We start from the raw sequence: 15,825 nt of genomic DNA, 5'->3' as shown, positions 1-15,825 counted from the left end.
AATTCCTTTAATCCCAACATCCGTGAGAAATAATTATCAAATTTCAACAAAACTTAATGGAAAGTAAGAATTGAGGTCCATGCCCAACCCCACTTCTTGGGGGGGGGGTATGAATTAACTTTCATCCTAATGTGTCCCTAAAAAAGGTAATCAGATGTTGAATAAAACTGAGGAGAAGAAATAGGAAGCATCCTATTTGTGCTTATGGGGGTCCATTCCTGATACAACCTCTCTAGGGTTCATAAGACGGACGATCACAAGTTCTTGCCATGACAATTTCTTCCAACTTGACTTACTTGACTTAACACTCTTGTTCAGCAGGGTCGCCAGCGTAGGGGGAACTGGTTGACAGTGCTGTCAGTCTTCTCCAAGCCGCCCTGTCCAGGGCTAAGAATAGAGGCCTCATTTGGATCGATTTTGCGGTTGAAGAGGCGTTGATTTATAACATCAGCCCATCCGGTGCGCAGCCTCCCTTTAGAACGTTTCCAGACAATCGAGGGATTGAAGTCCGATAGGATCCTTGCAGGGATAGTTGGCGGGAGGCGGAGTAAGTGGCCGTACCATCTTAGAAAACAAGCTTCTACTTGGGTGGAGAGGTTCACTAACCTGAAGGTCCTCAGGATCTCAGTATTGCAGATCTTGTCATACCATTTGAATCCTTCAACTCGACGCAGGTGTCTAGTTTGGATGGCATCGACCTTTCTTAGCTGTGTCTGGGTTATCGGCCATGTCTCAGAAGAGTACAGCATGATGCTTGAGACTGTGGCGTTGAAAATACGGGCTTTTGTATGGCCACTAATTTGCGATTTCTGGAAGACTGGTCTCAGGAGCCATCCTAATACAAAGTTTTCTTTGACTGATCTGGCTGAGATTTCTGTTTCAGTTGTGCCATTTATTGATATAATTGATCCAACATAAGTAAACTGCCTTACCACGTCAACAGCTTGGCTGTTGATCGAAACAGTTAAGTGTTATGCCGTTTCGGTCTTTTCTATGGACATGATCTTCGTTTTCTTCCAGTCGATTTGCAGCCCAACTCCGGAGGCAGTGGAGGAGAGCATCCAGAAGACGCTGTAATATATTAGCCATATTTAATGAGGAGTACAATCCAGTGTTGTAATTGTGCTTATTAGGAGTCCAGGCCCAATTCAGCCTCTGAGGCGGGCAGGAGAGAAATCCTTGAATTCTTCTCATTAGCCCATCTGCAAGAAAGGGACTATGAATCCTAACCACACTGGAAGAGAAATAAGATCTACGTCCATGTTGTGCCTTTTGTATGACTGGAAACAATCTGACCTTTGCAAGGGGCGGGTTCCCTAACTTCCAGTATTGAGGACAAATGCCGAAAAAAGTAGCCAGAATTCAACAAAACTTGGTGAAAAAAGTACGGCTCACATCCACTTTGTACCTTTTCGGGGTCTAGTCAGACCTGACGTTTATAGGAAGTGAAGGTCACTAAATTCTTGTAATCAACAAACCTACTAGAAGATATTGCTGGGACTAACCCAAACTCCATGAGAGGTAACAGCTAGTGTCCTATGTCTGCCTTTTTGGAGATAAAGGACCAATCTAGCCTCTGCTGGGGTCCTTAAATTCTGATTTAAGCATCTCAAATTCTGACCTTAAATTCTGAGCTATCGGATCTCAGACAAAATTAATCAGAACAAATATTTGATGTGCTAGTCTATCTTTTTCAGATCAAACATCGATTCGATCTCTGTGGTGGAGGAGAAATAGTGTCCCAAAATCCTTGACCTCAGAACATCTTCCAGGAGGTGGCGTCAGATCATGATATAGCTCAACAAGTAATGAGAGATAATGTTCTTGTTTTGCGTCTGAGAGTCTGAGCCTGATTTTAATTCTGTGGAGGAATTGTGAGTCCTTAAATTCTCGTCGTCAGCATATCAACCATGAAAGGAGGTTGGATCCGAATCAAACTTGGAGTGAGGAGAGAGCTTATGGTCTAGTTACGGTTTTTGGGCATCCACCTCTGTGGAGGGAAGAGAACTTGAAATTCATGTCAATAGGACATCAATCACAAGTGGTTGACGGATCTCAGTCAAACTTGCTGCAATGTAAAAGTAAGTGACCTAGTTCTACCTTTTAGGACAGCCCTACATCACTGAGGGCTGTCCTAAAAGGTAAAACGTTCTGATAGTGCATCACTGAGGGCAATCATTATCATAACGACCTGAATTGTCAGATATGGAAGTAAAAACAGGGTGTAAGATACGGAAGTAGGAGCTAGGGCACTACTTGTGGAATTTTGATGCCCTGTCCTCATCCCACCTCCGTTGAAACGGGAGAGGGCACCTAAACTCTGTAATCAGGACATCTACTGAAACAGGTTGTCGGATTTTAATTCAACTTAGTGGAAACCGAATTTGTTTCAACGTTTTACAAGTTCACGGTCCTGACTCGACCAATATGGGCAGAGGAGTATCCTAAGTTCTTTTTATCGGACCATTTACCAGAGGCTTTGATTGAAAGACTGAACGAAAAGAAATAATGAAAATACTGAATGAAGAAGGGAGTGAATTACTAGCGTTTAATTATTTCCTTCAGGAAGTGTCCATCTCTACTTCTGGAAGAGGTTAGCAACGTATGAAGCAAGCCGTTACTGCACCAGTGTCAATAATAAGAGTGTCATTAAACTCAATAATAAGAGTTTAATCAAATGGGTCTCATTAATTTTCCTAGTATTGAGTTTTCTTCTAAGTAGCCCATGACTTCTAAAATTCAAAATGTAATTGCAGATGGCAAACGATATTCAGCTGAAGATATTTGCTACAAGTTAATTGGACGGGACTCAGGAGATGGGTACTTGTAAGGTGGGCAATAGTATTGACTAGGGATGGATCGAGTGGGATTTTGGAAGTTATCATTACCATAAAAGAGCGTTGGTATAATACTAATAATAATAAGATGAAAACTAATATGGTCATAATTATAAATACACAGTTATGGATAATATGAGGGAAAGGAAGGTAAAATGGGAAAGGGATCAGATGCCTAAAAAGTTTGTGTATGTTAAAAAATCTGAAAATTTCTGCACATTAGCCTGGGTTTTTCAGAACGTTTTCTAAGAGGGGATATTATTGGACGATCTTATGTGCAGATAATAACAATAATTCTACTGTAATACTAATAATAAAAACGACAATCGAATAATATGAATAGAAATGGATTACCTCGGTAAATGGCTGAACATATTTTAGTGGGGCTGGCTTCTTTGCTGGAATTGCAGATATTACGGCCAAAGTACAAAATAGAAGCGACAGTATTTTGATCATCTTGACAAACAGACTAAATTATATGACAGCCTTTTCTTCGAAAAATGTCTTATCTGCTGTTTCTATGCATTCTAAGTAAACATACATTATCAAAAGTTTGCTTAGTTAAGCTAACATACTTAAATCTTTTTATGTCTTCTAGCGTGAGGGATTCCATAAAATTCCACTTGTATAATCAAAGAGAGTGACAAAGGTTATGAATAATCAGAATCTATTTACTATACATTTTACTGTGGTACCAGTTAAATTACTGCTTTAAAAATAAATGGTAAATTAGAATTTAACAGTATTAGCAAAAGAATCTAAATACCAATATATTCAGAAGCTTGTTAAGCATCCACATAATCAATAATTAAATATTGAATAATCATGGACAAAGATCCAGGTGGTGGTAATGAGGATATGTTCTAAGTTGAAAGAGGTAAACTTATACGAGAATAAAAAAAAAACAAAAACTGGCTGGCAGTAAAGATCCATAAAACACACCACTGTTCAGATAGGTAAATTTAACCTCCCTAATATGTCTGAGTAGGATTCTAAAAACAAAAAAGGTCAATAGAAAACCAATACAATAGGCAATCTTGTCCACCATTTATCGAATAAATAACTAACATCACCACATTATCATCAATACTTAGTAATAAAAAAAGGAAAAAAAAACATAGTAAATGTAACTCCCCGTAACAAAATTATAACGTAACAAAAGTAAATGTAACAAAATTATCTGAGCACAAAAAGCGAGATATATTTCCTATGGTACGAGCTCAAATACGAGGGGCGTTCAAAAAGTTCGTAGAACTGCATACAAAACTGTATTTCATAAAAACAAAACCATCACTGCTTTTCAATATAGTCTCCCCTAACTTCAACGCACTTAGAACACCGATGCTCAAGTGCTGCAATTCCAGCATGGAAGAAGTCTTGTGCCTGGGAATTGAACCACTGATCCACGGCAGGTATCAGCTCCTCGTCGTCACCAAAACGCTTTCCACGAAGGGCGGACTTCATGGCACGAAACAGGTGGAAGTCGCTTGGGGCCAGATCCGGACTGTAGGGTGGGTGAGCCAACTGTTCGAAGCCCATCTGATTGATTGTGGCTTGTGCCACGCGGCTCTTGTGCACCGGTGCATTGTCATGAAGAATGAGAACACCACGAGTCAGCATTCCTCACCTCTTCGTCTTGATTGCCTGGCGCAACTTAACCATCAGATCCGAGTAATAGGCACCAGTGATCAGTGTTTCCACTTCTCCCGATTTTTCGGGAGATCTACCGAATTTCTAATCCATCTCCCGACAAAAAAAAGAAGATACCGAATCTCCCGAAAATCTCCAGAAAACTTAATTCCCGGAAAAGTTTACTTTGTAATCATTCTTTTTTTTTACCTGGCGGTTGTCTGTGGTCTTTTAGGGATTTTCCCTAACGTCCCACGCAATTGAGGAACCGCGATTTGAATTTATTGGCATATGTATGAACATTGCCCATTATCCATTCCACAGTGGTTGCATTTATTTTCTGTTTTTGATCATTTAAACACCTTCAAGGTTTGTAATTAACTAATTATTTTCAATTCGTAAACTAACCACAGGTGTCGGCTTGCACCAAGAAGATGTGAACTAGCAATTTGTGGGCCCAGGTGATTCAGTAGGTTCAAAATGATCCAATGTTAATACAAATTTAAAGAAATATGACAAAATCCATCTCCCGATTTTCTCCCGAATCTTGAGAGCCATCTCCCGATTTTCTCCCGAAAATTGTCAAGATTTTACAGATTGTTTGAAAAGATAAGTGGAAACACTGCCAGTGATGGTAGATCTTCTGGGCAAGTAGTCGATTAGCAGGAGACCTTTCGAATCCCAGAAGACCGATGCCATCACCTTGCCTGCAGAGGACCGGGTCCGAAACTTCCCCGGTGGCGAGTCACTGTGTTTTCACTGCATGGAGGCGATCTTGCTCTCAGAGTCCCAGTGGTGTACCCAGGTCTCGTCTCCAGTCACAAGTCGCAAATGGAAGTCTTCTGGGTCTCTCCTGTAGAGCACGAGAGGTTGTGAACTGAGCTGCATCCGCTGCTGTTGATCTTGCACTTGAAGATTTCGAGGCACCCATCTGGCAGACACTTTGGAGAGATGAAGATGGTCGTGAAGAATGTTGAAAACGCTCCCTTCAGAAATGCCAACTTTGGTTTCAACTTCTTTGACCTTTAAACGACGATCAGCCATGACAAGGTCTTCCACACGCCGGATGACCTCCGGGGTCGTCACTTCCAAGGGTCGACCGGACCTTGGGTCGTCTTCCAGGGAATGACGACCCTGCTTGAACTCTGCGGCCCATTTGGCGACCGTGGAATACTTGGGAAAATCTTGCTGGTACACCTTGGCCAACCGATCTGTGATTTCTCTAACCGAAGAACCTTCTTTGACAAGGAATTTGATCATTGCTCTGCACTCGATCAGTAATCCATTTCTACAGTGATTCAATGACTTCGGAATCTTCTTATACCTGAAAGGACAAAGCAAAATGAACAGTTTTCAGGCTGTGAATATCATTTACCTAGATAAGCATGCATGCAGGGTTAGAACTTATTTCTTCATTTCTAAGTGTTTTGTTTTACGAACTTATTGAACGTCCCTCGTATATATGGTTATATATTTCTTATCTCTTTTTATACCAAATGAATGATATTTTCTTATGTTGATCCATTCAATACAGCGAGAAAACATACAAATAGAAAGTGCCCAACACTAAATTTGGCCAAAGCAGTTACTTACGAGACGCGAAAATGGCAACACAAAAATATTCAAATCAATAGCTTGGGATATGTAAATGCCTTTGGGTGTTGTGTAGATAAGATTTTATCGAAATGAAGGGGGTTAAGAGACCAGTCAGAGCCTTCAATGGAAAGGAGGGGGGATAAACAAGACAGGGCTCAGAATGATTCCGGCTCATTATAAGAAGGGCTTGACAACCTGTCAAGGAACCTTTAGGGGTGAGAAATAAAGGGAACAATAGGGGCCAAAGTGGGAAGGGATTTTGATTACCATTCTTGGTCAAAACATTTCTTTGCTCATGAATAAGAAACGGTTGCCAAGTCACCCTAAGATTCGTCATATTCATGAGCCTCGAAAGGAACTCATCTACCCTGGAGACGGTTCAGTTGTCTTTTTTTCCATTTTCTTTTTGTTCAAAATTTTCAGTTATGTTTATTTAGAACAAAAAAAAAAAGCAACTTCAAGACTAAAAATAATTAAATACAATCAATAATACTTCAGCTTGTAAGCTAACTCATTCACCTCTTCAACTTCTTTGAGAGATTGGTGAGCTTGCTTATCAGGTCCGACTTCCTCTTTTGTATGTCCTTTCCAGCCCTCTCTTTTTCATATCTTTCGTTTTTGTCGTCTTCTCCTGTTTTCATGTTACTCTCTAGCAGGGACTTCGCCAAGGCGATGTCCTCGGAATCCTTTGAAGCTACCGCTCTCTGTAAGCGATCGGTGGCCTCTTTCAATAGGGTATCAACAATTGCCTGCTTTTGTTTTTCAAAGGCCAGTTTTTTCTTGCAATGACTCCTCAAGTCTATCTAGCTCTTTTTATTCTAGAGATGTCAACTAGGTTCAGCTTCCTTGCTTTCTCTTGGTCTTGGACGCTTCGTCCAGCAGCTTGGTCTTTTGTCTTGCTCTCCACATAGTCTTTGTATTTTGACCAAGAAGATCTAGCCAAAGTCAACAATTCTTTCGAAATATGAAACCTTTCGGATTAGCCTCCATATGTGTTCAATTCGTCAATCACACAAAGCTTCGTATTCAGGAATGTTCGACGGAAGAAGTCTTTCTGAGAGCAAAAAACCCTCTCTACGTCAGCACTGCCGTGCGATAATGTCAGCACAGCTTTTACAATCTTCGACAAAAGCATATACTTTTGCTAACCAAAGGCATCCATCATAGAGAAAACTTTTGTCAGTAGTGGTGTTGGTTCTACTGAGTTCTCGGCTTGCAGCAATATTCATTCACTTTTAACATCGTCAACACTTACTCCTACTGGGATCTCTTGAGCAAGCACAGCTATATCTGATAGACTTCTAGCTTTTAACTTTCCGTGGGATCCAGACACCTAAGCGCTTCAAGAAGGCTAGTAGAGGAGATGAGGTACTTCTTGATCAAGCGGTCGGCAGTTGCCTTTAACTGCCTCTGCGCCCTTCAACGGAACCCTTGTCTTTCAGCAAAGGTGAGTTTCTGAGAATATAGCGAAAGCTTAACCTGCTCACCTATAATAGTGTCCTGCAAATAGTTGTCCAAGTTCTCAAGAAACTGGTAGAAATTTCATCAGCAGACATGAGAATGTTGGGTTTCAGAAGTCTCACCAAAATATTGAGAGGTAAGTTTTTCAGCTCAGCATGAGCAGCGTGCACAAGGGGTTCGTTCTTCTGAAACGCTGCTGTGAATTTCGCAGCTCAGACGATGAACACACGAGTTTGAGTTCTGCAAGCATATCTTTCTTTTTTAGGTAGCTTACAATCTTGAGGTATTTTGCTGACAACGCGACATTCTTCAAATGTTTCTTCGATGGCACGCAACGCAAAAAATACTCCGAGAGTGCCGGCCCCTGATCAATCGCTCGGCGAACAGCAGGACCAAATGTCGGCCACCTTGTTGGGACATGCTAAATAAAACTGTTGCATGGGACTCCTTTCCCTTTTCTGGCATTCTCAAAAATCCTCGCATCATGCAGGCTAGCCAAGGAAAAATACCTCAAGATGACAATAAAATCGGATGACTCCTTGCCAAATTCCTGGAGCCCTTTCATGAATGCGTTGGGGACAACATGGTTGTTACACGTTCCAATGTTCACAAGCTCTTTTCAAGACTTTTTCTTCTTCAATGCATTCATTTGCGACCATGCCTTTTTATTGGCATTAGACCTCCCGCAACCTATTATTATTAGTCTTTCAAGAGGTGAATTCTTGCTCCCAATGCATAATATCAGCTTTTTTACAATGTCCTCGCCATTTGCATGTCCCATGAAGTAAATCACCAGATTGCGGCTCACAGCTTGATATCTTAAAGAGGACCAAAAGCGCACTCTGATCTGTAGCTCTATTTATTCCTCCACTGTTTGTAGTTTCTTCGAATAAAAGAACAAAATGAGCTTCACCTTTGACCTTCATAAGATTCTATTTACAGTGTGGGCGAAGTGCATCAACTATGAAGTACATAGCTTCCTTTGCACTCATCAACGATTCCATCACACTAACCTGCAGACATGGAAGCTTGCAAGAACTTGAGCGACCAGATGATTTTTACTTTGTACGCAGCATCTTTGTCACAAAAATCTCAAGAGCTTTACTTTAATTGCTAGTATATGGCCCTTTTGATGGGACTATTGCCCAGGGGCGTAGTTATCTATGGGGCAGGGACAACTGCCCCCTCCAGACCCAATTCCCACCAGACTCCAGTCCCCCCCGCTGAAGTTTAGTTTCTGAAAAAAACCTTGTCAAAACTCAGGTAAGCCTGAATAATTGAAGCAATCAGAAGCACAGGTCAGTTTTCTTCGTATATCTGCCTTTAGGGTACTATGTGGCGTATTTTTCATTTTTCACTGTCATTTTCATTTGATTTGGGAAAATTGTGTCCAACTTCCCCCCCCTTCCCACCCTAGGATTTTGACGAAATTTCGCCACTCCTGAGGCCCAGCAAATCCACACAATCGTAACTGTAACACATTGAGATGGATCACAACCTGTTCCTTGTGCTCGTCTGACGAAGAATGCTGATTCAATGTGTAAAAGCCTTCGCGACAGCTAAGGTTTTTCCTGCATGTTTTGCAGTAAACAGAAAACTCATCATCACCTTCGTTTACCATTTGTTCGTTCATCACTACACCCTTCGTTCATCTTTCTGCCACTCCTGTCTTCTTTGGTTAATTAGGAGCGACAAAATTTGTAATTGCCCATTGTCTGTCCTAAATACACTTGGGAGAACCGAAAGATAAGTAGGTTTAACCGCAGCACGAAAAACACCGAGTACAAGATTTTTGCCGTCTAAATATTCTACCAAAAGAGGATACCGTCCTCTTTTCACTGAACCTGCTATTAGCTGATTAACTAACCTTTAGAGGGGAAGAATATATAATTTGTACCATTGGAGTACAAATCAATTCCAACAAATTCATACTGGTATGGTTCATTTTATGAAGCTACAGGGAATTATCTATCCTTGAACGTTACCACGAAATGATCAATCCATCTAGCCCACCCTATAGGACATTTGTTGCTCTATCCTTGAACGGTACACCAATGTAACCTATCTATCCTACCCACCATATAAGCCAATTTTGTGACGATATTAGCTGCCTATGTTTACAACAGTTAATAGACACTTTGGCAACAGACAAAATTCCCACTGTTTTGTTGATTCTTCCTCCTTCTTTTCTTTATTATGCTTACTTCTTTATTTCTTCTTTCTAATAAATGTTTTTACTTTCATAACTTTAATAAATCAAATAACTTCAACATTTAGTTAAATCAATATCAGTATATGTATATTGAAATGACATTGAACCTTCATTTGTATTTTTTCCGTAAAGTAAAACTCATAATTTCGTCCTACGATGAAACAGAGGTTTTGAGCCATGCTCATGTACATACCTGATTGTCCTGAGTTTTCATTGGCTATTTATCTTAATCTCTGCTACTTTTGAGTTTTATTTATATATTAATGCTAATTTGTGGTAATTTCACGCTCGGAAGATTATTTGATTTTATTTTTGGCTCATTTTTGGTTTAATGGAGTTCTTTATTTTTCTTTGAAAAACTTATTTTGCGGAAAGTTTTTTTAATTAATTTTTGTTCATTTTATATTGACACAGTCTTTTCAGAGAAAAAGAAAATAATACTTTAAATCTTTTCTTTTTCCAAGACTTTATAGTTTGGCCTGCTATTTGTATGCTGGAGGAAAATTTTCTGCAATTTTTAACAACATACACCCTTTTAAAAATATGGACACAAATAGTAGTGTTTAATTTAGTTTGATACCTCCTCTAGTTGACCTGAAATAGAAAACTTGATACCATTCGCAAAAAAAAAAAAAATCTGTTTACTTTATTTGATAGGTTGGATACACTTACGCTATTTTGATTTGGTTAAATTTCAAGAGCAGAAGTAGCTCCAAAAGTTTGAACATAATACACTCAGCTGTTCTTGGGATACTGCTAAGATGCCTTATTGGGAATTAGAATTAACACAGTGCATCTTGATTTAATCTTTAGGCAACATTTAGTTTTTAAACATAATGGAAAATTGGGAGGGTGGGCGTGGGAGGGGGACTAGTTGCCCTCCAATAACTTTCGACTATTAAAAAAGGTATTCGTCCTTTCCAGTCTACTCTAGGGTCTCTATTCTATTCTAGAAAAAAAAATAAAAATTAAAAATTACATTGTACCCAGACCGATCTTTACTATAAAAATGTCAAGCCTTCCAATCACTTTCGACAATTAAAAAGGGCACTAGCCCTTGCTACTTTGAAGCGATTGAGCCCTTTTTGATTTATTGACGACAACGTATTCTAATAACACCTTATCTGCCCCCACGACAAACCTAAAAAACTTTGCCCTAAGGGTCGTGGGGGGGGGGAAGGTTGTCATCCTCAAAGACCTAATTTCCAGAACTTTCAACTATGTTGAACAAAATGAATATCTTAAAATTTTGATTGGATGTGTTTAGGAAAATGGGGGGGGGGGGGGCATGAGAGGGGCTTAGATACTCTTCAATCACTTCCGACTATTAAAAAGGGCTTTACCCATTTCAATTTCAAATCGAATGAGCCCTTTTTGACGTTTCTACGACAGCTCTTTCTATAAAAACCTCATAAGCCCCCAGGGCATAACTTACAACCCTTGTCCTGAGGGTTGTGGTGGGGGGGGGGGGTCATCCACAAAGACATAATTTCCAGAATTTTCAACTACGTAGAAAAAAATTGCCAATCTCAAAATTTTGATTGTATGTGTTTGGGGAAATGGTGGGCGTGAGATGGGGATTAGTTGCCCTCCAATTACTTTCGACTATAAAAAGGGCACTAGCTATTTCAATTTCCAATCGAGTAAGCCATTTTTGAAGTTTTTACGACAACGCTTTCTATAAAATCTTATATGCCCCCAGGGCATAACTTACGACCCTTGCCCTGAGAGTTATGGGGGGGGGGGGGGTTGTCATCCGTAAAAACCAAATTTCCAAAAATTTCAACTACGTTAAACAAAATGGCTATCTAAAAAATTTTAATGGACGTGTTTGGGGAAAAGGTAGGCGTGAGAGGGGGGTGAATTGTCCTCCAATCACTTTCGACTATTAAAAAGGGTACTAGCCCTTTGAATTTCCAATCGAATGAGCCTTTTTTGGAGTTTCTACGACAACGCTTTCTATAAGAACCTTATATGCCCCCAGGGCATGACCTGTAACTATTGCCCTGAGGGCTCTGAAGGAGGGGGGGTCCTCATCCTCAAAGATCTAATTTCCAGAACTTATAACTACGTTGAACAAAATGGTTATCTCAAAATTTTGATTGGAAATGTTTGGATAAATGGTGGGCGTGAGAGGGGGTTAGTTGCCCTCCAATCACTTTCGACTACTGAAAATGGCACTAGCCCTTTGAATTTCCAATCGAATGACCCCTTTTTCAAGTTTCTACGACAAATCTTTCAATGAAAACCTTATATGCCCCCAGGGCATAACTTATAACCCTTGCCCTGAAGACTGTGGGGAGAGTGTCCTGCTCAAAAGTATAATTTCCAGAACTTTCAACAACGTGGAACAAAATGGCTATCTCAAAGTTTTGATTGGATGTGTTTGGGGAAATGGTGGGCGTGGAAGGGGTGTTAGTTGCCTTCCAATCACTTTCGACTATTAAAAAGGGCGCCAGCCATTTCAATTTTCAATCGAGTAAGCCCTTTTTGAAGTTTCTACGACAACGCTTTCTATAAAAACCTTATATGCCCCCAGAGCATGACTTACAACCCTTTCCCTGATGAATGTGGGGGGAAGGAGGGTTGTCATCCTCAAAGACCTAATTTCCAGAACTTTCAACTACGTTGAACAAAATGGCTACCTCAATATTTTGATTGGATGTGTTTGGGGAAAATATGGGCGTGAGAGGGGGGTTAGCTGCCCTCCAATCACTTTTAACTATTAAAAAGGGCACTAGCCCTTTGAATTTCCAATCGAATGAGCCTTTTTTGAAGTTTCTTTTTACGACAACGCCTTTTACAAAAACCTTATATGCCCCCAGGGCATAATTTACAACCCTTGCTCTGAGGGCTGTGGGGGAGTGAAACATAATTTCTATCTGGAAATCAACTACGCTGAAAAAAATGGCTATCTTAAAATTTTGATTGGGTGTGTTTTGGGAAATGGTGGGCGTGTAAGGGGTGTTAATTGACTTCCGATCACTTTCGACTATTAAAAAGGGCACAAACCACTCCAATTTCCAATTGAATGTGTCCTTTTCGAAGTTTCTACGACAACTTCTTCAATAAAAAGTGTCCTGGTCTAAAGAAAAAAATAATAAATAATACATTGTGCCAACATCGTTCTTTTATGCCCCCAGGGCATAACTTAAAACCCTTGCCCTGGTGGCTGTGGGGGAGTGTCCTCGTCAAAAACATAATTTCTATCCGGAAATCAACTACGCGGAACAAAATGACTATCTAAAAATTTTGATTGGATGTGTTTGGGGAAATGGCGGGCGTGAAAGGGATGTTAGTTGCCTTCCAATCCCTTTCTACTATTAAAAATGGCACTAGCCGTTCCAATTTCCGTTCCAATTTCGAATGAGCCCTTTTCCAAGTTTCTACGACAACTCCTTTGATACAAAGTGCCCTGGTATGGAAAAACAAACAAACAACAAAATAATAATACATTGTGCCAACATCATTCTTTACTTAGGCAGCGCGATTGCGCTGCCAAGAATCGCGCTGCCTATGATTACCAAAAACCATTTGCTAGCCTTTGCACACAGGGAAGATCAGCAGAAGAATGTAGATCAAGAGTATCACAGTGTGACTGAACACAGACTGCCCTGGAGATTGCTCAAACGATTTCGCGTAATTCTCTCAAGAGAATTTAAGTGCCAGTTACGACCTTTAGGAGACGGTGACAACGCACCTTATAGAGGGGGGGGGGGCCCATTTCACAAAACCATGGATATTTTTTAAGTTGCTATAATCCACATGGAAGAAAAAAAAACAGAAAAAGTACTTAAAACTAAATTTAGCCAACACAATCGCACGTGGTACGTGGAAACAAAGACACCTACACATTCAAATCCTTCCGAACAGCTTCCAAAGAATATACAAAATTCCTTTTGGTACGTCGCAGTTGGAATTTATTTAGGGAGGGGGGGGGAGGAGGTCAAAACTTTTATTGGAAGGGATTGGGGCGAAACCTCAAGACGACTTTTTCTTAACAATATTTTGCATAAGTTCTTCTGTTTCTGAGGTTTTTTTTTTAAACCAAATGTTAGATTATAACAACCATTCTTCATCTGGCTACACACAGCCGAACCTAGGGTTGGTGGTGCCCAGGGAAAAAATTTACCCACCCCCCTCCTAACTCAAATTTAAGCAAAAAAGTCGAATCAAAGTGAAACGTTTGATCAAAGTGGGCAACCCCTCAGCCACGGCACCAAGGCAGCTGCCCCGTTTGCCCTCCCTCTTTTAATGGCTCTGTGGCAACACCATGTCGTAATTTGATTCTCAAGATTTCAAATCCTTAAATAGTACTAGAAAAGCATTTAAAAATCAAGTATTTTATTTGTTACATAGCTCAGCATATAAAAGCAAATATCAACATCAAGCTCTTCAATAACTGTACCATAAACCAGCAGCTCCGGATATTTCCAGCAAAATAAAACACAACCTACTCTATATTTTAGAAATTCAAAAAAAGAGCAAAGATGTAAGTCCTTTCACATTCGATCGCATTAATAATAATAAAAAAAATGACAACCATTGCTTTTATTACCTTGCAAATTTCCTAGGATGTCATCTAACCAGTAATTATTGAAGGCTTCAAAGTGATGGTATGTTCTAACATTTTTAAAGTGATATTCTTAATGTAGCATTTGTGAATAAAGTTCATGCATGGACAGAGACATTTCAGCAATTGCTGAACTTGTGTAAGTCTTTTTTATTTCTTTTTTTCAAGAGAATGGAAGTTGCTCCGTGCGAGGGAATAAAAAAGGTTCCAGTTACCTTTAAACACACAGAGAGGAGGGCGTGCCCCCCCCCCAAATATTTATCCAAAGAATCTTCACAAAAAAACTGGATAATATGGTCTACCAGTATTTTTCTTCAGAATTTATTCCTTTTAAAGGGGGGGGGGGATTTACACAGCTTTCTATTATCTCAAAAAATTCATTATGCATGAATAAGAAAAAGAAGAGAATAAGAAAAAAAAGAAAAGAATAAGAAAAAGAGAGAAAGAAAGAGAAAACCAAATAAGAAAATATTCCTCCTTATTTCTTTTCATAGCCAAACAAGAACAAACCAAATCCAAAGCTTACCAAAACAAACCAAGCTATTAATATAGAGTTATCTTAGTTCTTACCACATATCGGCCCTCCAATCATTTACTGGCCTAACGCAAGTACAGCTATGAGGAATGGATTTAAATTTAGTTATTTAGCTTTAGGGAATAAACATCTCAAAATAAACTTTTTTTTGTCTAAGTCTACCTTAATTCTGGACCTTCCACTCAACTTTAAGCGGAAATCAAAACATGAAGAGCCCGGTAAGCTTTTTTTTGTACCTGGTATTCATATGAGCAGTGATAAAAAGAGCCAATTATTCGGAATTGGATTTTTAGACAGATATTTACCAGTATTCAACGTTTCTATTTCGGCATCTTCGATTAGTACTTGTACTTTTCCCTTTTATTTCCCCTTATTTTATTCCCATATTCTATTGATACTTGCACTTTTTTAGATTCACAAATAAAATACTATTTTAAAAGCCATTTCATAATTATACAGTAATACTACAAACTGTATTGCTGTCATTCTTTTTTTGCACACATAGTTAAATATTATGAAAAGATAGCATTTTTAAGGCTAAACCATCTAGTAATCTTTTTCCTCGTTTACAAGAATCGGTTAATTTTATGAATCAAAACCGAAGTCTATATACCAAAAGCTTAAAATTAATCTACAATATCAATCATCTAAAGAAAGAAGATAAAAAAAAAATGCCCGGATATCAAACAAAGCCAAGATCAAACTAAAGCACTTAAATGAACGATAACAGGAACAAAAATCTTAATAAAACGATTATAAAGTAAAAGGAATACAATTTCTAGAATGGCACTAATGTATATATTTGGCATTGTTTCAAAAATAAAAGTAACATTAAAGTAGTATAAAATTAATAAAACCAGTAAACTACAATAAGGGTGGAAACTGCGACTTTAAAAATACAAATTTTCGTATGAATTTCGTAATTTATTTATTATACATAATCTATTATTATATTATACGAAATTTATTATACGTAATTATA

General features: G+C 39.1%; 1 protein-coding gene across 1 annotated transcript in view; it reads right to left on the bottom strand.

Moving 5' to 3' along the window:
• LOC148955006 (tolloid-like protein 2) overlaps nucleotides 1–3,348 on the bottom strand; it is an 81,699-nt gene extending 78,351 nt beyond the window's left edge. The window contains exon 1 of the mRNA XM_089108017.1: nucleotides 3,192–3,348. Coding sequence (XP_088964143.1) covers nucleotides 3,192–3,293 — 102 coding nt within the window. The 5' untranslated portion in view covers nucleotides 3,294–3,348. The remainder of the gene's footprint in view (nucleotides 1–3,191) is intronic.
• Between the last annotated feature and the right edge of the window lie 12,477 nt (nucleotides 3,349–15,825).

This window comes from Artemia sp. Qi Xiang Cuo, chromosome 2 (assembly GCF_049724085.1).
Source record: "Artemia sp. Qi Xiang Cuo chromosome 2, ASM4972408v1, whole genome shotgun sequence".
In the NCBI taxonomy this organism is placed as follows: domain Eukaryota; kingdom Metazoa; phylum Arthropoda; class Branchiopoda; order Anostraca; family Artemiidae; genus Artemia; species Artemia sp. Qi Xiang Cuo.
Note: the sequence above shows the minus strand (reverse complement) of the source record. Positions and strands in the feature narration are given on the sequence as shown.